Here is a 21960-nt window from a genome sequence, read left to right as displayed (position 1 = left end):
AAGTTTTATTTAATTAACAAGTGCAAAGTATGCTCATTACTTTATCAGAGAAATAAAGTTATTCTAGTGCAAGAGTAAAAAAAAAAGAATATGTATAAATAACTCCTTTGTTTATTTATATCTTCATTTTATTCATCGATTTACCTGGAAAACTTTGATTAGAAAGAACTTTTCTAATTTAAATTGCTCATGCACCAATTATTTGAATTGCTCATGCAACAATTATTTGAATTGCTCATGCACCAATTATTTGAATTGCTCATGCACCAATTATCTAAATTGCTTATGCATCAATTATTTAAAATCAATTCAATTTTAACGTCTAAAGCAATCTTACTAATTGCAATGAAGCTGATAGCAGATGCGAGAGACTAACACATAACAGATCCAACAAATAAATGCTAATTTATTCTAGAGGTAACACTTGGTGTATTTAAATCATGGTAAGACGGATAATATCTTGAAGTTATATAAATATTTAGTAGAAATATATATATATATATTCTTTATACAAAGTAATTGAAGTTAATTGATTATAAATTTATTTTGATTTATTTTATCTAATTTAGGAGAAAAAGATTTCAATAAACAATTATTGTTAATCAAACAATTTGTTTCAAAAGATTACATTAATACAGGTTCGTAAATAGGCGTTATATTTCATTAACAGCCGTTAATACCACTTCTTAAGTCAACAAGGAAATTAATGAGAACAGAAAATGTCAAATAAAATATCCTTGAAATACCAAAATTTAACTAGATTTAAAACAAGTTTCTGTTTATAATAATTTGAAGTTTAGCTTTTTCCCAAGCCCTAAACTTAAAATTGCAAAGAAATCTGTTTTAGCCGCGTATCTGTTATGCTGTGTATCTGTTATGCTGCGTATCAGTTATGCTGCGTATCTGTCATGCAGCGTATCTGTTAGCTGCGTATCTGTTATGCTGCGTACTATTGAGGTGGTTTTACGCTATCAGGAAACATTGTATTGCAAATTAAGTTGTTCAAAAGTCTCTATTCTTGTAACTAATCTTTTAATCGAACCCGCTCCCATACGGACCACCCCCCGAAATTGTTTCCAATATTTGCTTTCTTACCATTTCTTCACCAACTGTTTTACAGTAAGATCAAGATTAAAATTATTTTAACTTGAAAATTGATTTCTCAAATTTCTTTGAAATCTAATAAAATTTCACTGTTCTGACTTCTTCCTTAAAAAACCAGCTGCTTTAATGCGCAAGTTAAGTTAATTCTAATAAGAAACGTCTAACAACTTTATAAGTTTAAGGTTGTTTTTAACATTTTTTAATTGATGTTAATTTTAAATTGATATACTAGTTTAAACAATCAAAAATGAGTTTAGATCATCATATACCGAAAAAAATTCAAACTATCATGCGACTACTACTTTCGTGATTTGCGTGTTGATTATCGATTTGCGTGTTGATTATCGATCTGTGAAAAACTTTGTTACAATAAAATTGTTAGTTAAGCATGAGATTTGAGGGTAAAAATATAAAAAGTTTAAACAAGTTAGTTTAAATTAAAATATTTATATAAAGTTAGAACTGCGAAATGGCTGCTTAAGAGAGATTACAGTCACGCAAGGTTAAAAAATTACAGACTGGTAAGTAAAAGATAAAGCCAAAGGTCACTACAGTTCTGCATTTATAAAATATTTTAGTTATTTGTTTAAAAAAATTTACCCAACTTTTACTTTATAATAGACAAACCATCATAAAGTTTCAATGACAGCAGATGGTAAAGCTCAGTTACAAATGTTGAACAAAAGCAACCTGAAATAATTAACACAATCGTTCGGATTTAACGAGAGAAATTCGAGAAAGGTAAAGTCTGTGTTAGAATCACAAACTTAGTTACATTAAGACTGATATAAAGATGTATTATAACTTATTTTAAAAAAAGAGTCAAAAATCTTAGCCAAATGACATAGCATCTTTATTATGCTTTTTCTTGAAATTTCAATTAAAAATTGCAAAACTAATGTAAATCTGCAGAAATGGAAACAAGTTAGTTCTATAAAAACAGCCAAAGATTTTCCCCATAAAACAAAAATATAACGGCATTGTAAAAAAACTGCTACCAATGGGCAGCTTGTTATCAGGAAATGACAAAAACATGTTCGAAAACCGAGGCAACCATCTGTTTTGATGATGAAATGTGTGATGAAATAAAGATGTTATAGCAGGTTAAATTGGTTAAAACTTCGTGAAAAACACGTGAAAAACACGTAAAAATGTATAAAATACTCATAAATTTCGTGAAAAACTTCAATACTTATCGTTTTAGGTTTTAAGGAAAATTTTAAGCGACTTTCTTCAACATTTTTTTTAAACTTGTTAAAATCGCTTTTTCAAATTTCGAGCTCCATTCACATGAAACTATTAGTCTTAATACCAAAATGCAAAGCTGGAAAAATTAGAGTGAAAAAAGAAAAAGAAACAAAATCTTGAACATCTCAACAACACTACCACAACAATAACACACTAAAAAATTATCTCAGACGAATTACCAGGACAAATCTGAATCAATTTTTCAATTACATACCAATTTGATGATTAACATTTTTCTTACTTTTTACTCTATTTGAAATATGCACCATTTCCCTTGACAATTGTAATTTGACCAGGAAAAAATTCACCTTCATAAGCAAATACAACAAACACCTTTTCCTCTCTTCGCACAGATATCCAGTTTTTTGAAGTTAATTTCTCTTTTTTTCTTTTTGGTGTCTATTTCATTTTTCTATGTTACTGCATGCTTTGGTGTCTATTTCATTTTTCTATGTTACTGCATGCTTTGGTGTCTATTTCATTTTTCTATGTTAAAGCATGCAGTAACATAGAAAAATGAAATAGACACCAAAAAGAAAAAAAGAGAAATTAACTTCAAAAAACTGGATATCTGTGCAAAGAGAGGAAAAGGTGTTTGTTGTATTTGCTTATGGAGGTGAATTTTTTCCTGGTCAAATAACAATTGTCAAGGAAAATAGTGCATATTTCAAATAGAGTAAAAAGTAAGAAAAATATAAATCATCAATCTGTTTCAGCTCAGCACTTCCACCTCAATGATGGAAGTGTAGAGCTAAAACAGATTTCTTTTGCAAAATATTTCAAATAGATTAAAGAGTAAGAAAAATGATATTTAAAAACGAGATAAACATAGTTGACTTTACATAATCGCTCTTACAACTTTAATTTGTAAATTATCATTGGTAAAGAATGCTCAAATAAATGTTGTGAAGTTTAGCTCAGATATTTTGCCATTCTGATAACTTTTCATAATTTTAGGTCATTTAAAACTTGTTGATTATATATATGGCTAAAATTTTCTATTTTGTCTTGTGGCCTCACTCAACCTATGGTAAGAGACTTTTTTACAAACCACTAAAATAAAGAAGGAAGAAGTCACCATCGAATTTCAAAGAGGACAAAAGGTTGACAACAAAAATGTCGGTTGAAGACTTCAAAATGGACCATTCAACCATTGTTCGTCGCCTCTAAAAGCTCAAAAAAGTTGGGAGATTGGCTGGATGGTTCCCCCAACTCTCTTGCATCAATAAAGCCAAACGTGTTGGGATTTTCACCAATTTACTGCAACAAGCTAACTCACTTGCATATGAATCTTGTTACTAGGGATGAATTTAAATTCTCGTGAAGAGAAAGAAGGTTTACATTTCACCAGGTTCCGCTTAAAAGAATACCGATTGCCGTCCACTGTAAGAAGGCAATGTGGTGTATTTGATGGGACAGAAGTGAAATCATCCACTGGGAAATCTCAAACAGGATTTTTTGTTAATGGCCCAGCCGGCACATCTAGTTTCCAACACGTGTTTGGAACTTTTGTTCGTAACGTTTGAGTACGATTGCCAGTTACCCGCCTTCACATGTTTAAGACGTGGTGTATTTTGTACGTATACGTACAGAAGATGTTTTACAGGTTCTTGCAGAAGCCAAAACTTTGGATAAATACAATGTATTTAACACGCGTTTAGAACTACCGATGTATTTTTAAAAGATTTTAATACGTGTTGAAAACGAGTGGTGTTATTTTACAAGTAATGTGCCGTCTAAGGGATTTACATACACGACAAACGACAATTAAATATCGAAAGCAACATCTTTTTGACTTGACCGCATTTACGTTGCAATCGACACAAAAAAAATTGCGCAAAAAGAACCATCTCATTTCCAACACAATAATGCGCGTCCCCATGATAAGTATCGTGTCGTCGAGTTTATTGTCAATATTGGCCGAGAACTGCTTGCTCAGCCGCCATATTCTCTTATTCGCCTATGGATCACATCAATTTATTGCTGAAAAAGTGGCTCGCGTATAAAGTTTCCGACGATTTGGATAACATGGTGGCCGGTTAGTAATTGAGGTAGATGTTGAATAAAATTCTAAAAAAACAATGATTGAAGTATATGATGAATATACTCTGGAATAATCATTAAATACTTTTATTGAATGCTGTTACCGTTTTTTTTTTTAACTAAACTTGATGAAAAAAAGCCTCAAAAATTTTTACTTTATTTTCATAAACAACTTTAAATCATTGACTCGATTTCTTCACCATATTCATACTTAGCATCATTATTGTGAAGCGAGTTTAATTACTTAGTTACGCATTTAAAACTAAAGTCAGTAATCTAAAATGAAATTAGTGATTTAAATGCATGATAGAGTGAATGATAGAATGCATGAAAGAGCGCATGATAGAATGCATGTTAGAGCGCATAATAGAACCACTCTTATGAACTATTGATAAAATTAACACTAAAATGGCTTCATTAGCACTTTAAGGTATTATGATAATTCTTTGAGTAAAAACAATTGAAATTTGATCTAAAGCCAAGTGTTTGTGCCACCAGTAAAAACTGTTTCAAATAAGACAAATCATTTCAAACCGTCTACTTAGAGATTCGTGTCTTGAATGAAAATTACTTTTAAAGTGACGGTTGTGCATTTCAACTTAGATTGAAATGCTTAATAATTTGATAATATTCATAATTATATTCAGGAAAAGTGAAGTACCTTGAAGAGATGCTGAAGAGATCAATATAATGGATGAATTCCACCAGAAATGCAAATAGATTAACACTTGAGTTTCGTCAAACTATTACTTTTTAAGTTTGGTCGGAACATTTTTAAGGAATAAAAAAATTGTATTTAATTTAAAAATATATTTATTCAAAAGTTGATAGAAACAGTTTCTATATATTTTATTAAGTATAATTAAATTTAATCATACCTTTTTATTCCTAAAAAATATTCTTTACTTGCTAACTTGTTAACGGCTATATAAGCATATTTGTTTATAACATTATAACCAGAAGTTATTTGAAAAAAATAAAAAAATTGATTTATTATTTTATAAGTTGTGATTATAACACGATCATTGTTTAGCCCCCTTGTAGTATTAATATCGGCCAGCTGTATTATCGCTTTAGATTTTGATGAATTAATAAAAAAAAGACTTAAGAAAATAAACATATTAGATTTAGATGAACTTGCTAATAAAAAACATCTTGTAACGCTAAAAGTTGTAATTTTATTTTAATTTTGAAAAAAAAAAAAAAAAAACATAATATTGAAGTAGTCAAAGAATTGCTTTAAACCCAATATTTGTTACGTTGTATCATTTTTATTTAGTATCCATAAATTCAATATTCGTAAATTTATAACAAAAAAAAAAAATTATAATAATGTTATTGTTAAGTTAGCAGAAGTTTCGCCATTTGATTATTTATGGATATTTTGCCGAATAATTTTTCTTTGTAAGATTAAGAAAATCTCTAAAATGATCTTTCTAGAAGCTCTAAGATGATCTTTCTAGATGAAAAGTTTAAAAAAATTGCTTTTCCAGAAGCATTTAGAAGAACCAATACAAAATGATTACTAATTTACGCACTGGAAAAAGGATCTTTACCAAAATATCCACAATTTATTGTACTAACTATAAAATTATTAAAATGTCCACGTAGTACATAGCACATTGTCCTTGTAAAACAAATTGTTGTCTGTATAGCTACTGATGGAAATTAAAAAATATCACGTGTTAGAGGAAGTACACTTAGGTCTGAATATTGGATAATAATTCTGAGAGCTGTTAGAATACTTTTGATAAACTCCTTAAGCAAAGTATTTTGAAATTGTATCATTTATATTTAGCCTTTAAACTACTATACGAAGCACAAACCTAAATGAATGATATGAATGAGTTTCGAATCAATTTCATATAACTTTTTTATCAAATGATATAAATCTTACGATCTAAAAGGTATCATTCAATGTTAATGAATGCTGTCATAACATCATAACATCTGTAATGAGCAAATAAGCAAAAACAGTTCAAGTAAAAACTAAAACTCATTTGGTTCAGTTTGATTTAAAAAATACTTCAAAAAATTTTTAACAACAAAAGGACAGTATCCTTTAAGAATCGAAATTTACTTTTTAATGTTTGAGGAAAGGGAAAGGGAAGGAGGGGGGGGGGGGGGGAAGAACTCCATTATAAGAAAAAATAAGAATATCAATATGAAATATTAAATTCTTATTTTGTTTAAACAAAAGCCTCCCAGTTCTCATTTATTTTTAATCAGAATATATATTCAATATATATAACGTAAAAAAAAAAATTAATTAGCTTTTGAAAAAAATTATAGATACCTTTACAGACGTGTATTTTGGATTATTTCATTTTTAACAATAAAAACACTAATAAAATTAAACGAGTTCTTAATATGTTAACACAAGCTTTTTTCTCACAACTTTTGTATACACGGGTAAGAAAAGGCTCAATAATGAACGTGGTGCACCAATAAAACGAAAAATCATGCAACCAAATATATTTTTTTTAACGGGCTTAAAATAAAAAGAAATGAATGCATCGAAGTAATTACGAGTGAGCTGAAACCCATCTAAGAAGGCTTTCCTTTCAAGTAAAGGTCTGAAGCACTTCTGCTTGATAAGAACTTTATACGTCGAAAGATAATGCATTAAAACTGGCCTAAGAAAGTTGCAAAATTCCTAAAGTAAACGATTTACAATAAATTTCATTGATTTCATTCCAAAGAATTGTTTTACTAATTGCATATAGTTATTACATATTACATTTTAAATAAAATACCACAAGTTTTTAACAGAGAAAAGTTAAATTGAGCCGTTTAAGCGAGTGGCGCAAATTTAGCGAGTGGCGCAAGATTTGGCACATAAATAGTAATCGTTGCTGCATGAACGGAAGAGTTTCATCACGTGTTGACAATGAATTTGTTTAGTTTCGCATTCGCTATAGCACCGATCATCAGCCAAATAAGAGTATTCGTCTTTCCCTTCACTCACTTCTCCGTTTTCTTTCGAACAAAAGTACCTGCATGCAAATTTTTTACGAAAACAGTCCCCAACATTCCCTGCACATGTGCTTATAGAAGAGCAATCTTTTTCGCAATCAAATACTGCATTGATGGTTGAAAATGAAAAAGCTATGAATAATATAAAGACAGTTGGTTTCATCTTTTCGTTTTTAAGAAGCTGGTGTTATCAGTAGAATGCGGATTCTGCAGATGATGGAGCTGATTGATCTCACTAACGACAATTTAAATTAAAAACGCAACATAGAAGACTTGTTGAGACACCAAAATCTTGTCACTGGCGTCACTCTTTATTCTAAAACAAAAGTTTTCACAATAAAATAAAACTAATTTTTTGAAATAAATATTAAATGAATGTCGATTTGTGAATTTTACGACAAGTGCAAATATCGTTCCAAATATTTGTGAATTATTTATGGAACGACATATGCGAAGGCGCATCTCGCAGGAGCATTACTATGGATGTATAAACTGTGTTTTTCGTTTACAAAAAGCCATGCCTTTTAAGGATTTCTTTTTTTTTTTCCATTAACGAATTATTTTTTATGGGCTGTGCCTGAAGTTTAATTTTTTTTAATGTAAAGCAGGAATAAGATAAAACTTTTTTGGAGTATAAAAATGTTTGTTAAAAAAAAATCGCGACCTTTTACCACCCATCGAAGATATTTATCTCGCATTTACAGTAGTTTTTTTCATCATCCTTCTGTAGAACTGACGTAAACAACGATTAACAGTCACGCGAAATATTAGAAAACATAAAATACGTAGAAATAATAAAATATGTCTGATTAAATCTGATTAGAAATTTCATCTACTACCATTTAGAAAGCTTAATTTCTTAGACAATCTAATGTGATTTCTAAGAAATTATTAAATATGATTTCTATGAAATTATTAAACGTAAACTTAACTAATAACAGAATAATTATTTACAGTAATTTACTATCACACTGTTCAATAATGAATAAAAAAAAATCGTGTTTAAATGGGTCAACATAAAGACACTGGCTTTATACAAACGCAAACATTAATCGTAGGTAACTTGCATAAATTATTTGAATTACTGCATAAATACAAAAGTTTTATAAAAAATAAAACCGATATTTCTATAGTCTACCAGCTAAAAAATTTATTATTTTCTTCGTCTTTGATAAAATCCTTTAATTTAATTTGCATTTTTTTTTTTAAACAAATGAAGTTTGCTTCTGCTGAAATTTTCTTAGATATCAAGTTTCATTTTCTGTTAGTAAAACTTTTACTTCCTCTCATCCAATGAAACCAATGAGTTACTCTTTTGTGTTTGCTCTTTACTAAATGTCCATCTAGAATAAAATCCTGCGACGTCACCTACAGTTGAGCGCAATCTTACAAGGATCCACATACAATCGAAAACAGCTCCCAACAACAACCATATGGACATTATGACAGACGCGGATTGGGAAATATTTTGCCCTTTTAGAGCGATCACAAGGTTTGGTACCGAGATTGGTAAACAAAAAAACGAAAAAGAAAACAGTAAACCGGAAAACATTGTATACGCCTTTCGAGGGCTTGATACAATACGCAAATTATCACTCTGAAATGAAGGTGAGCTTGACGTTGCCAATGAAATATCATCTCGAAATGTTTGTGTATCCTTAGTGCAAATAAAATTTGCTATAGTCAGCATTCCACTAACTAGCAAACCGATATGAAATACTGCGCGTGTTTGAACTGAACTTGATTTGTATGTAACTCCAGTTATTAACAATGCTACAACCCATTTGATTAAAATCATAATGCCAATATAAGTTTTTGATCGCGAAAGACTAAAAAATCTTTTCACGCTGATGATACAAACAGTTCTTTGAAAGGTAACTCCCATAGCGTGCAATAACATCGAGCAAGTTAGCCAAATTGATCCTAGATGATTCGTTTTAAGAAAGGCATGGTTACTTTTCCCTCCATTAACCATTAATGTTACACATCCTACAGCGTACAATATTCCGACTGTTGAATGTGCTGCTATCTTGCTAATCAGAGTCAGAGTAACAATTCCGAACCCACTCGCAAGGTAGTAGCGTCTAAACTTAAAAACGAGTAATGTGTTTAAAAAGAAAATGACGAATATCTGCAATCCGGAAAACCATGCAAACAACGTCAAATGGTTCATCGCGTTTGACTGTAGTAAAAAATCTTCGAACTGAAAGTCTCCACTCCGCACAAGATTTTAAATTTCTTTTTTTTTTTTTTTTTTTTTTTTTTTTGCGGTTTGGTTAACGAGTTTTGAAAGTAAACAGATTAAAACTTTTGTTATTGTGTATTTTAGAATAATAAAAGGAGAAAAAAAAAAAGATAAACATTTGTTTCTAAAAATATAAACCGAACAACAATGGTATGCAACTAGAAGGCGGTAATTGTAGAAGAAAAAATCATTAATATTATCGACACTCGGTGCGACATTCTTATAAATTTTAATAATAGATCACCACGTGACATTTCTTAAAGTGCTTTTTGAATACAGGGAAAACACCTGAAACTTCTCATAGTATACCTGCATGAAAGTGTACAATAAAGTATTTTTTTAAATAGCGGTAAAAAACTGGGCGTGGTTAACAACAAAAAGAAAATGTTTTTAAATGAAAAATTTAATACCGCAAAAAAAAATAAGAAAAAAGAAGTGAAAATTAATAATTATACATCAAAAATATACATACTCAAAATCCTCTCTTAATTTGCATTATAAATTATCACATTTAGCAGCAATGTTTACAATTTGGGTCATTTATGTTTTTAGCAAGGAACCACGACTTGAAACAACGCACGATCGATGTTGTAACAAATAAAAGCAGACTATTCAGTTAAACATTTTATCGAACTTCGATAAAACATTTTATCTGCCAAAAAAAATAGATCTTCGTGTCTCCAAAAAAAAAGTAAAAAAAAACAATATTTTTTTACTAGGTAAAAATTTAACAAACGCGAAATTCTGAAATTTCTTTTAGAGAACTTTGGGTTATGATCTGTATTACCACAACTTATCGAAAATCCCAGCCTCTCTACATTTTCTTTATTCAATTTATATAGCAACAAACTTCCGAACCGATGTTGGTCAACTTCTTAAAATGGTCATATTTCATAACATAAAGTTTTCAATAATCTTGTCGTACTTATATGTTTAAAACAACAAAAGCTGTTCTAACTTAAAAACCTTTGATTGACAAATAGACAACAATATCTCTACCAGCAGTTGGATTAAGATGGTTGTAGAACAATTGTACGAAAGCCTTTTCCCATCTGCAAGTTGGACAAAATATTATATACTTTTCTTTTTTGTTTTTAGTTGTAGGTTTTTTGGTAGGAAACTGTTGGAGTTAGAAGTGACAAAAAATCACATTCTGTTAAATACAATCACAAGATTGCTAACTAGTGTGACACTTCTTCTAGTATCTTGATTTTCTGGCTGCTTTTTTCAATGAATAAATATTTGCAACATCAGCACGTTTAAGTTAGTTGATCCACTAGCAGGTGGAGACAGTATTAAATTTAGGCATTTTAAGAAGCACATGAGACTAGGATGTATACTTGTCAACAGCTAACAACTTCACTCTGCAACCTTTTCAGTTTCCAGTTGGGACTTTATCAAGGAAGTCTTCACACAGTTTGAAAACTCATCTACTTTTTTTTAAATTATATCTTGTATATATTACTTTTTTTAGGAAACGTTAATCAAAACCTTTCCTGTAAATGTGATGTTGGTCACTTGTACTTGAAATATCAGCGTTGATTTAAGGCTGAATGCTACCAAGATGATTTAAGTTCCATAGTTTCAAAAAAAAAAATTCTATTTTTGCGTCTCATTTTAAAAATTTGAAAAAAGTATTGCATTTAATAATCGTGTATAAAAAAAGCAACTTTTCGAATAATAGCTTTGTCGTGACGTTTGTTTCACGTGGTTTTTATATTTGTTTGTACAACTGCCACTGATTAATTGAAGAAGAGGGTGGGGGAGGGGCTATGAGTAAGTTGTTGTCATGTTGGAAAAATATTAGTTTTTTAAATCATAAGTTCTTATTTCAAGTTTTCCAAGAAATTTGCTCGGTAATTAATTTCGTAGTCTAAGATTCAGTATGTACTTAAAGATTTTTGAGTGAATGATTCGGCATGTTTATAAAATTGTGTAAAAAATTTAGTTCAATGTGGTAACAATCTGTTTCAAAATCGCAACAACAATTTTATTGCTGAAAACAAAACTTTTTTGAATTTTGATATAGAAACTTAATTATAAGGAGATGCTTAGAAAACGCAATGCACAATCGGATAAAATCAATAAGTTTTTTTTTGTGCCCTCCTAGATGGGATGATTTATTTGTATATATTTACCAAAACGAGACATTAAGCTAAAAATTGGAATTCTTCCTCGAAAAAATTTGAACCAATAAAAAAAAAAAAAAAAAAAAATAACTCAAACTTTTTTGATAAAAATCACAAATATATCTCAGCTTTAGATAATTCTTTTATTATTATTATTACTATTACTATTATTATTACAACTATTATTACTATTATTATTACTATTATTATTATTATTATTATTATTATTATTATTATTATTATTATTATTATTATTATTATTATTATTATTATTATTATTATTATTATTATTATTATTATCATTATTATTATTATTATTGTTATTATTATTATTATTATTATTATTATTATTATTATTATTATTATTATTATTATTATTATTATTATTATTATTATTATTATTATTATTATTATTGTTATTATTATTGTTACATTATTATTATTATCATCATCATCATCATTATTATCATCATTATTATTTTTATTATTTTTTTAATTATTTTTGTTTTTATTATTATTTTTATTATTTTTATTTTTATTATTATTTTTATTATTTTTATTTTTATTATTATTTTTATTATTATTTTGACAATCAAGAGCTTTATTATTGTTTTGACATTCAAGAGCTTTATTACTATTATTGATCTTTTTAAATTAAACTAATAAAATATAGATGTTTTTTAATCATTTCAAAATGACTTTCTTTTAGAGAAAATTTTTAATAGATAAGAAATACGAAATTAATTTGTTAAGAATTTTTTCGGAATTCTGATCTCATTGTCTGGATTAGTAATTCTGAGCAAAATTTTAACGAAACATTTTTCGTAAACCTGATGTTTTAAGGCGTTTCGTAGCTGTGAAAAATCGTGAAACTCAGAGTTATGACGCGCCTTTATTATGTCCATGCAAATATTAACGTGTTATTTATCATAAACAGCAAAAAGTGGTTTTAAGTACTCTTTAAGTTCTCCGTGCGTATGCACGATATGAGTATTTAAAGCTCGAAAATTTATTTTTAAACTTCAAATTTGAATGTCTTGACTCCTTAAACCCCTTTATGTCACATACATGCGATTAAAAATTGCTTATCTAACAAGTTTTTCGGGGAAAGGGGTTTGAAATGTTTAATATATGTTTTTTATTAAACCAAATTATTTATTAAAAGAGAGCAACACCTGGTACTCATACAACTCTTTCACACATCACTAATTACAGGGTCTAAAGAGTTCAAGATTTTTATGGTTGGTGCCAAGAAGACTGGTACTCTCTTTAAAAAGATATTTGAATTACTTTTATTCATATAAAATTAGATACAATTATCAGTATAAAGTTTGTTGTCGATAAGCAGGACTCGTGAAGTTTGTCATCATTTTGACATCTCATCTACTCCTAAAGCATCTAAAATAACTTAATAGAATTGGAAAAATCTTCTTTTGGTGATCCCCTCATTGCTAGTTCCAGAACCTAACGACTTTGGTAAAGAAATCTAAATAAACTTAAATAAATTTGAGACCTTGAGGCAGCTAATTTTTCGTTACAGTTTGTTAAATAAATGCCAGACTTAGTTGCGCAATTGAATTCGACGCGCTTAGACACGTTCAGACGCCCTCAAGATTATTTCGGCAATTCTAATTTAAAAATAAGAAATAATCCTTGACTTAAAAATTAAAAAGTTTTTTATGGGACTTAAATTCGGCTCAAACAAAAAAGGTAAAACTCAAACTAAAAATTTGTAAAAATTCAAAATTTCAGAAGATAAATTCACGAAATAGCAGCATTACATCGACTTTCAAGTAGCACCATAAACATTAATCAAGGATTATAACTTCTGTGCATTCTTGGTTACTGGGATATCTATACTGATATAAACTGCATCGAACAGTTAAAAATCTGACATTCGATTTTCTTAGTGTCCCAACCCCTTGTCTCTATACGATTTTCAGCAATAAAAAGTATTTTCGTTAAAACCTCAATAAAACGAACAAAAAACTTACAAAGCTTCATTAACTATTTTTTTCAAAAATTTTCACTTTGTTTCTGTCGTTTAATGTCTTATTTATGACAATTACTTTTATCACTACAAAAAGTTCATTTATATTAGAATGATTACTTCTCAAATGAAATTTTCTTACTTTAAGGTGTGGTTTATAGTTTCAAGTGTTAAAGAAATTTCTTTCTTTCTTTAAAAATAAAAAATATTGCATTTTCCGCAAATTAAAATGCTGTTTATAAATAAAATGCAAACTGAGTTCAAGTGAATAACAACGGCTGGTTTAGAATTTCCAGCGCCTCTCTTCACCTAGCATAAACTTAGGCATGCTTTTATCTTCAAGCTTTCAAACTTCATTGAATTAAACGCGCACTGCTCATTAATAATGCAGCAACGATGTGCACGCTTGACTTGCTCGGAAAAAATAAGTCTTAGCTAGGGTCTCCACTGTTAACTTTTTTTAAAAAAACCTTAAAAAAATATATAGATCAAAAGATTAGTTTAATTGCAATACAGATAGAGAGGAATCTAGCTCTTGTAAGCTAGAAAGCAGGATCTAGGTCAGCTGATTGTGTGCAGAATGATGGAAGAATTTGAATTTGAGCGGTTTGAAAAATCTGAATCTTGTGTAAAAAACGAGAAAACTAAGAAAAAAGACTCTAGCAACTGCGGACTGTTGTCGGTAGTTGGATTGCTGACTTTACTTGCGTGTGCTGGGATTGTATTTATTTTCCACTCCGATCAGAAGGAGGAGAGCTTTGATGATTTAATTACAACCGGAGGAGCTGTAAGGAGGTCTTTAAACCAAACGTTCCCTAAATGCAACACCAATGAGTGCCAAAGAGTGAAAAAGTATGTTCAAGATTCACTATCGATCGAAAAAGTAGATCCTTGCAATAACTTTTACAAATACGCATGCGCTGGATGGATCAAGCGTAATCCCATTCCAGCTACAAGTTCAACATATTCTACATTTACAAAGCTAAACCAAAAAGTAGAAGGAATTCTGCATAAGATATTGACATCCAAAGTAAAAAACGAACGAGAAATGATGAAGAGAACAAAAAAATTCTTTCGGTCGTGCATGGACCAAAGGGGACCTCGTGGTATAAATATGAAAGGGAAAAAACCAATGATTGATTTGATAAAACAAGTTGGTGGTTGGGATATGGCAGGAGATGATACGTGGAACAGCACTTGGAATATAACAGCCACATTGTTGAAAATACACAGAGATTTAACATCGTCGGGTGGACCACTATTTTCTATTCATGTGAGCGATGATCCAAGACATGCAAATGATCACGTATTGGAGGTAACCACTATTATCTCAAAATGGTTATTTGTTTGGATGTTCTTCTGATCTTTAAATAAAGTTACCAAGAAAAAACTTCATGTGAAATGGTTCTCAAAAAGAGCACGCAAGAAAATCATTAAAATTTGCTATCTTCTAATTAAAAATCAAAGAAAGAGTTTTGTGTCAAAAAAAAAATCAACATTTCAAGAAATATTTTTTAAAAATGTTGACGAGATAGAATAGTTTTTAAAAAGATAATAATATTTTAGAATTTTTAAAAACATTCTTTAGATTGATCAAGCAGGGCCAAGCCTCCCAAGAGAGATATATCTGTCAGATGATGCCGAAAAATTAAAGGTAAATTATCAAAGCATTTTGTAATGAACCTGACAGGATCACACATACATAATACATATTTCATTACATTTTAAAACTAGTTGGTTTGAAAAAAGTTATTTAAAGTTTTCTATGCATTTTTGATATATCTTTTCTTAACCTTAGACTTTAAAAGCCTACAAAGAATATTTGATTGACGTGGCCACACTTCTCGGAGCTAAAGGGGACATAAAAAAGAAAGCAGAGGAGACAATAGCTTTTGAAAAAAAACTTGCTGAGGTATGATAGAAAAACTGAAGAACCATGTGATAACACAATCAAAGAGTTTTTTTTTGGAGTTTCTTAAAATTCCAAGAATTTACTTTAATAAAAATTATTAAATGACACTTTTGAACGAAAAATATTTTTAGATAAGCGTCCCTGACGACGTTAAACAAGAAACATGGTTCCATAGAATGACAATGCAAGAACTTGAAAATGAAGTTCCTGATGTAAGAAGAATGCCTTTTATAACCACCTGAAATAAACTTATTTTAATAAGAAAGAAAAAGTCCTATTTTCAAATTATCATCAGTTTTAATGTAAAATTATCAGTATAATTTCCTTACTAGTTTGAATGGCATACATACGTCAATGAAGTTTTCAAAGGACGAAGTTACATTTCGAAAAATGAAAGCATTATTGCGCCGTCGGTAGTTTACTTGAAAAAAATGATGTCAGTTGTAAAATCTGTCGGAGCAGAGTAAGTTTATCATAAAATCTACGATCCTTCTAAAAGTTATTTTCGCAATTTCCTTATAGTTAAAATTTTACAGATATTTTTTTTTTTTTTTTACTTTCAACTTTTAGCGTGCTTTCCAACTACGTTGTATGGAGTGTTATTCAAGACGAGGTTCCTTATCTATCAGAAAAATTTTTAAAAGCTAGGATGCATTATAAAGAAAAAGTTCTTGGCTCAAAAGGACTTAGAAAGCGTTGGAAGACTTGTGTGTCGTACACCAACGAGTATCTTGGTGAAATAATTGCCAGAACATACACAGAAAAACACTTCAAGGAAAGCACTAAAGTCATTGTAAGTTTCTAGTTAAAAACATATTTTAATTAATAAGTAATAAAATAAATAAATACTCCGGTTTTAGCAACTTATCAGAAAATTTATTTTAGGCTGCTAATATGATTACAAACATTCGAGAAGCCTTTAAAGACAACGTAAAAACGTTGCATTGGATGGATGACGTAACAAAACAGAGAGTTGCTGAAAAGGTGAAAAAAAAAGTCCTTTATCCAGTATTTTTTTTAAATAATTCTTTATCAATTCAGTTAATTTGTTTATTTTTTTACAAAAAGTTGCTTAAGAAAGTCAATTCTCACAAGTTTAGTCGCAACTTATGATTTTTATGAGAATTTGAAAAGAATTTAAAGTTGAGATATAAAGAAAGCTGTAGGTGAGACAATTAAGTTGGAGATAATAGGTATGAAAAATGCTAATAAAAAAATTTTAAACTATTGAGAAATGCATCAAAAGTGTTCTGAAAACTCAACGTCATTCTGGGCGCGGAAAGACCCCAAAAAACCACCGAACAGTCTATTGTCAAATTTAACCTAAATCCTAAAAAAGGTTATTGTGAGCGTAATAGAAGTTTTCAAAAAAAAAAAAAAAAAAAAAAAACATTTCTTTATATACAGCTACAAAATATTTTGTTTATGAAAAAGATTGATGTATACGTAGCTTTTAGAAAAACCGCGTTCAGTCTACAAATTTTTTCACGAGATTTTCAGCGACATCACTTTTTACCTTTTTTTATAACTCGTTGCTAAACGAGTACCTACTTTTTCATGGAAATAGTCTACGTACGTTTTTTTTAGGCTGACTCCATGAAAGACCAAGTTGGTTACCCTTCGTACATAAACAACGACACCAGATTCGAAATTAAGTACAAAGACGTAAGTTTCATTGTATATTTTAAAGAATCCAGTTTTCTTTACAAACTTCTTACTTTTTCTATTTTAAGTTTAAACTATTAATAAAAGCAGTAACAATATTATAATAGCTGAAGATAGTGGATGATGATCTTTTTCGTAATCGACTCTCTTTGATTAAATTTGCTCATAATCGGATGTTAAACAAACTACGTAAAAAAGTTGATAAAAGCGAGTAAGTAGAAAAATAAATTAAACAATTATGAAGTTTGCTTTTTTTTTTGAAAAAAAGAAATTCCATTTCGGACTTAATATATTAAAGCAAATTCTTCTGGCTTCAGATGGCCAATGGATCCTCAAACTATTAATGCAATGTACAGTTTCAACCAAAACGGAATGAGTAAGCATTTTATTTACTTAAAACATGTTTACTCCAGATTTTCTTTGCACCTATTTAGTATTAAAGATCTTAAATTCTAATTTACATAACTTGTATAGTTATTCCTGCTGGGATACTTCAGCCGCCATTTTTTCACGGGGTTAACCTATCCATGTAAGTTTAACTTTTGAACAGTACATTTAATTTTTTATTTGTTATGTTGTTATTTCTTTTATTCCAAGAAAAACTTTGAAATTCCAAAATTAATTTTGTTAAATGACTATATTTATTCCACTTGTTAAAATCGTTGTCATAAAAAACAGGGCGATGTTATATGGTGCTATTGGCTCTATATTGGGTCATGAACTTACACACGGTTTTGACAACACTGGTAGAAAATTCAACAAGAAAGGGGAATTGTCAAAACAATGGTGGACTAACCAATCACTTGTTCATTTTAAAAAAAGAGCGCAATGTATTGTTGATCAGTATTCGCAATATAAGATTCGAGGAAAGTATCCAGTATGTTAATAGTTTTTTACTACAAATTTTCAGTAAATTATTGACAATTTTAATTTTTATTCCATTCAATAATAAGATAAAATTTTCTTTACGACAGTGAAAAACTTTAAACCTGTTATATTCGTCGTTCTAGCTCAACGGAAAACTAACCCTGGGTGAAAATATTGCTGACAATGGCGGATTTAAAACAGCGCTCAAGGTAGCATTTACAAAAGGGATAATTTAAAGCACTGTTATCTTGTGCAATTGCAACTTTTACCTATTTGTTATCAACGTGAAATATGTCTCGAAGAAAGTTTGGTTCAAAAGTTCCAAAAATTTATTTTAGGCTTATTATAACTGGTTGAAGACATCTGGAGGAGATAATTTGATTGAAGGTTTAGATTTTACAAACGAACAGCTTTTCCATGTTGCATTTGCTCAGGTGTTTATCTTTGAATTATGAAAATTCAAGAGACTTTTTTTTTGTTATTATTTTCTCATTTAAAACTTTGTCCAATTTTTTAGCTGCAACGTACTGACCTTTAACCAATTGTTTAACATTCTTTTTAAAGGCATACTGCAGCAATAGTCGACCAAGTGAGCAATACTTAGCAACACTCAACGATAGACATTCAGAAGAGGAATTTAGGTAAGCAAGTCAATATACGTATATATTTAACATAACAACTCAATCTTTTTACACTTTCTTTTTTATATACTTTTTACTGTAGGGTTATTGGAACACTTTCCAATTCAAAAGAGTTTGCCAAAGCTTTTAATTGTCCTCTTGGAAGTCGTATGAATCCCAAAAAGAAATGTTCTGTTTGGACTGTAAGTGATTAGTAGTAACAACAATTTGTTATCACAATGTGCAACAATTCTATTTTGGTGAGTTAAATGGGCGTCTGTTGTTTGTGCTGGTTCTCCGATGTGATCCCAAATGTTAGAAGCAAGTCAGAATTTACTCACAGAATACGAGTTTGTTCTTGAAGAAAAATATAACGACGCTATTGCTTACTCTATTGTTGCAAAAGGCTGCAGCCGCATGCAGCATAGACACTGGATTATCCAGCGTAGCGAATATCGAATTAAAATATAAAAAAAAGAGCTGTTCCTTCAGTGGATGTAACATGTTTTAAACATAAAGTTGAAAAAACAAATTAGTCTGAAAATAAAATTATTAAAATTGTATAGCTAGAAAATGTTTTGTTATTTTAGTGCTGTTTACGTTAAAATAAACTTTTTATCGTTTTATTTGTTGGCTATAACTCATAAAACAAAATAGGTTTTTTATTTCTTTACGTCATAATTTTTTCCCTATGAGCTTTCAATCCAAAAAGTTTTTTTTGCTTACTTTGCTTCACTTACTAACCAGTTCTCTAAAACTTAAAGAATAATAAATTCAGGTCAATGTTAAAACTTGCAAAATTGTAAACTTCTTAAAAATAAATACCCTTTTGGGCAAGCAAGGCAATGAATTTTCGCATAACAAAAACCATAACAACAACATAATTAACAACAGATTTAAAATTCATTGAAACTAGAAACTGAACTCCAAGAAATAGACTCTGGTATGGCTGATAGGAATGGACTCTAGTATGGCTGATAAAGTAATAAAAATCTCTAAAATTTATTTAGAATTCCTGCCCACCTTGGGGGTGGTTTCACTTTGATACAAGAAAATATTCATTTTTTTCCAATTCTGCAACTATCTTGCTATTCCAATTCTGTAATTGCAATTGATTTCACACAAAAGTTGAGATCGGAAAATAAGTTCCCACATGCAAACAATGATGTCAAAATGAGATAGGAATTAAGCTCTCCTAATCTTTTGCAGTACTTAATTCTTCTCCCATTTCGACATTATTGAGCAGTTGGCGCTTGCAATTATGGAGAAAGACAAAAGTCTTCCTAAGAAAAAAATTAACCAATAAAGTCCTATTGAAGTACCTCATACACCCTCTTGTATACCTCATACAAGGAAAGCAGTAGCAAAACTGCAGATTTGCAATAAATCGAATCGAATTTCAAAATTCATTCAACATCTGTAGAGATTGTCGGAAAAGTTAATTGGGGAGCTTGAAAAATAATGATTTTCTGTATCAAGGAAAATGAATTAAGTAGTTTGTTTTTTACTGGTAATTTTATTCCTATTAATTAGTTATTTACCATTTTAGATAAATGCCCACACCTGCTATTACCAATAATTCCTAATTTAAATTATTTACTAGTTAAGAACAGGACTGTGGAGCCGGTAAGCCGCTGTTCCGACTCCGACTCCTTGGTTTTATCATGGACAGACTCCGACTCCGACTCTTTCATAAGTAACCAATTTACAACAAATTTACTGTAGTAAAATCGCGAGGTTAGAATTATTTTGTTCTATCTCCAATTTGAAACGTTGAGAGAAAGTTTTTGATTTTATTTTTAAAAGTAAAAATTACTTAAAATTTTAGCTTTAATTTTCGAAAAAATAATAACTTATGCTTTATATAATCAATGCTTAAACAAATTATTTAGAACAAAATTTAAAAAGTAAAGCGTATTTTAAAAGTAATCATTACTTACTAAAATTAATAACTCATTTTCTCCCAACTTTTAAAATGGGAGATAGAACAAAATAATTCTAACCTCGCGAAATGTTAACATTGTAACTTGTAGTTTTGTAACAACTGGAGGACTAGAGTTTGGCACTTGTGACAGAACATAAAATATTTTAATCAGTAACATCTATAAAATCTATATAAAAATTATGAAACTTTGAAAACTTTTTTTAAGCTGGAGTCAGAGTCGGTACAGTTTTTCCGAATCCGACTCCAACTCCAGGCAAAATGAGCTCCGACTCCACTACTCCGACTCCGACTCCGACTCCGACTCCGACTCCGACTCCGACTCCGACTCCGACTCCGACTCCACAGCCCTGGTTAAGAAAGTATTTCTCCGAAAGAAAGCACGATTCGTTCTCTATCATGAGAAGTACTATTTTCTGCTTTGCTCAAAGTAACTGTTTATAAAAAACTTTAAAATAGAAAGTAACGCTAAAACATATAAGGCGAGAATTCCACAATTTAACTAGGGATCGCCGGTTACAGTATACGGTATAGTAACTTTACGGTATACTTTACGGTATACTTGGTATACTAAAATTTAGTATACAGATTAGTATACCTGTTTACTTTTATTTGTGAAATATTTTTGGACTGGCTTTAAAATTATATTTTCTTAATGAATTAAATTACTGCATCATGTCTATTATTTGACTAAACATGATTAAAGTGTTTTTTTTTATTCAATTTTTGTTTCTTAGATTTATTTAATAAAAACTTTAATTTGTTTAGTTGTTATATTTTTATACCAGGCTGTTTGTGCTGCTCTTCACCCTTTTAAGATTTAAGATTGTTTATTCTACAGATTTCTCTAATCTGAAATAAATAGTAATAATAGTAATCGAAAAAAAAAAAAGTAAAAAGTTTTGTTTACGTTAAACTTTACAGTATACTTTACGGTATACTGTACGGTATACTTTACGGTAGACTGTACACTAAATCTTTAGTATACCGTATACTGGCGATCCCTAAATTTAACCTCGCAATCGACTTTTTATTAAAAGTTCAAGAGAAATAATTAATTGTAAAGGGGAGTGCTTATTTCTTAGAGAGTCTTCGATTTATTTTAATCCAACTGAATTCCCTGAGTTTTTATTTCCTTAGGAAGCAAAGTACTTAGTAAAGGCAGTTCTTTACCGAATTAATGGTATTTTAGAAGATATTTTCCCAAATATTAATATAA

General features: G+C 29.6%; 2 protein-coding genes and 1 long non-coding RNA gene across 6 annotated transcripts; 2 read left to right on the top strand and 1 right to left on the bottom strand.

The window, feature by feature from the left end:
- Positions 1–332: 332 nt before the first annotated feature.
- Positions 333–5172, top strand: LOC149891661 (uncharacterized). 3 transcript variants are annotated; one of them, XR_016450304.1, is made up of 4 exons: positions 333–443; positions 570–638; positions 1726–1845; positions 5043–5154. It is a non-coding gene; the product is annotated as an uncharacterized LOC149891661 (long non-coding RNA). The 3 variants fall into 3 exon arrangements; XR_016450303.1 differs by lacking the exon at positions 1726–1845 and having other exon boundaries at positions 5043–5172; XR_016450302.1 differs by lacking the exon at positions 5043–5154 and having other exon boundaries at positions 1726–2620.
- Positions 5173–7084: 1912 nt separating this feature from the next.
- Positions 7085–11376, bottom strand: LOC145196860 (uncharacterized). 2 transcript variants are annotated; one of them, XM_090077177.1, is made up of 3 exons: positions 10089–11376; positions 8652–9925; positions 7085–7687 (listed from the first exon to the last, which is right to left on the bottom strand). In XM_090077177.1, the coding sequence occupies exons 2-3, from the start codon at positions 9542–9544 to the stop codon at positions 7618–7620; spliced, it is 963 nt and encodes a 320-aa protein (XP_089933303.1). In that variant the 5' UTR covers positions 9545–9925; positions 10089–11376; the 3' UTR covers positions 7085–7617. The 2 variants fall into 2 exon arrangements, 1 of the variants encoding a protein (XP_089933303.1); XR_016449442.1 differs by lacking the exon at positions 10089–11376 and having other exon boundaries at positions 8036–10058.
- Positions 11377–14074: 2698 nt separating this feature from the next.
- LOC145184324 (endothelin-converting enzyme homolog) lies at positions 14075–19453 on the top strand. The gene is made up of 16 exons (XM_080059965.2): positions 14075–15050; positions 15324–15389; positions 15534–15647; positions 15779–15859; positions 15980–16110; positions 16218–16440; positions 16533–16631; positions 17235–17312; positions 17420–17523; positions 17630–17688; positions 17787–17841; positions 17991–18189; positions 18323–18388; positions 18518–18613; positions 18744–18820; positions 18903–19453. Exons 1-16 carry the CDS (start codon positions 14316–14318, stop codon positions 19012–19014), a joined length of 2295 nt encoding a protein of 764 aa, XP_079916091.2. The 5' UTR covers positions 14075–14315; the 3' UTR covers positions 19015–19453.
- The last annotated feature ends 2507 nt before the right edge of the window (positions 19454–21960 follow it).

Source organism: Hydra viridissima, unplaced genomic scaffold (genome assembly GCF_058129835.1).
Source record: "Hydra viridissima isolate aposymbiotic clone 2 unplaced genomic scaffold, HvirCarnegie_v1 scaffold_2, whole genome shotgun sequence".
In the NCBI taxonomy this organism is placed as follows: domain Eukaryota; kingdom Metazoa; phylum Cnidaria; class Hydrozoa; order Anthoathecata; family Hydridae; genus Hydra; species Hydra viridissima.
The sequence above is the reverse complement of the archived record's forward strand: the minus strand, read 5'-3'. Positions and strand labels throughout refer to the sequence as shown.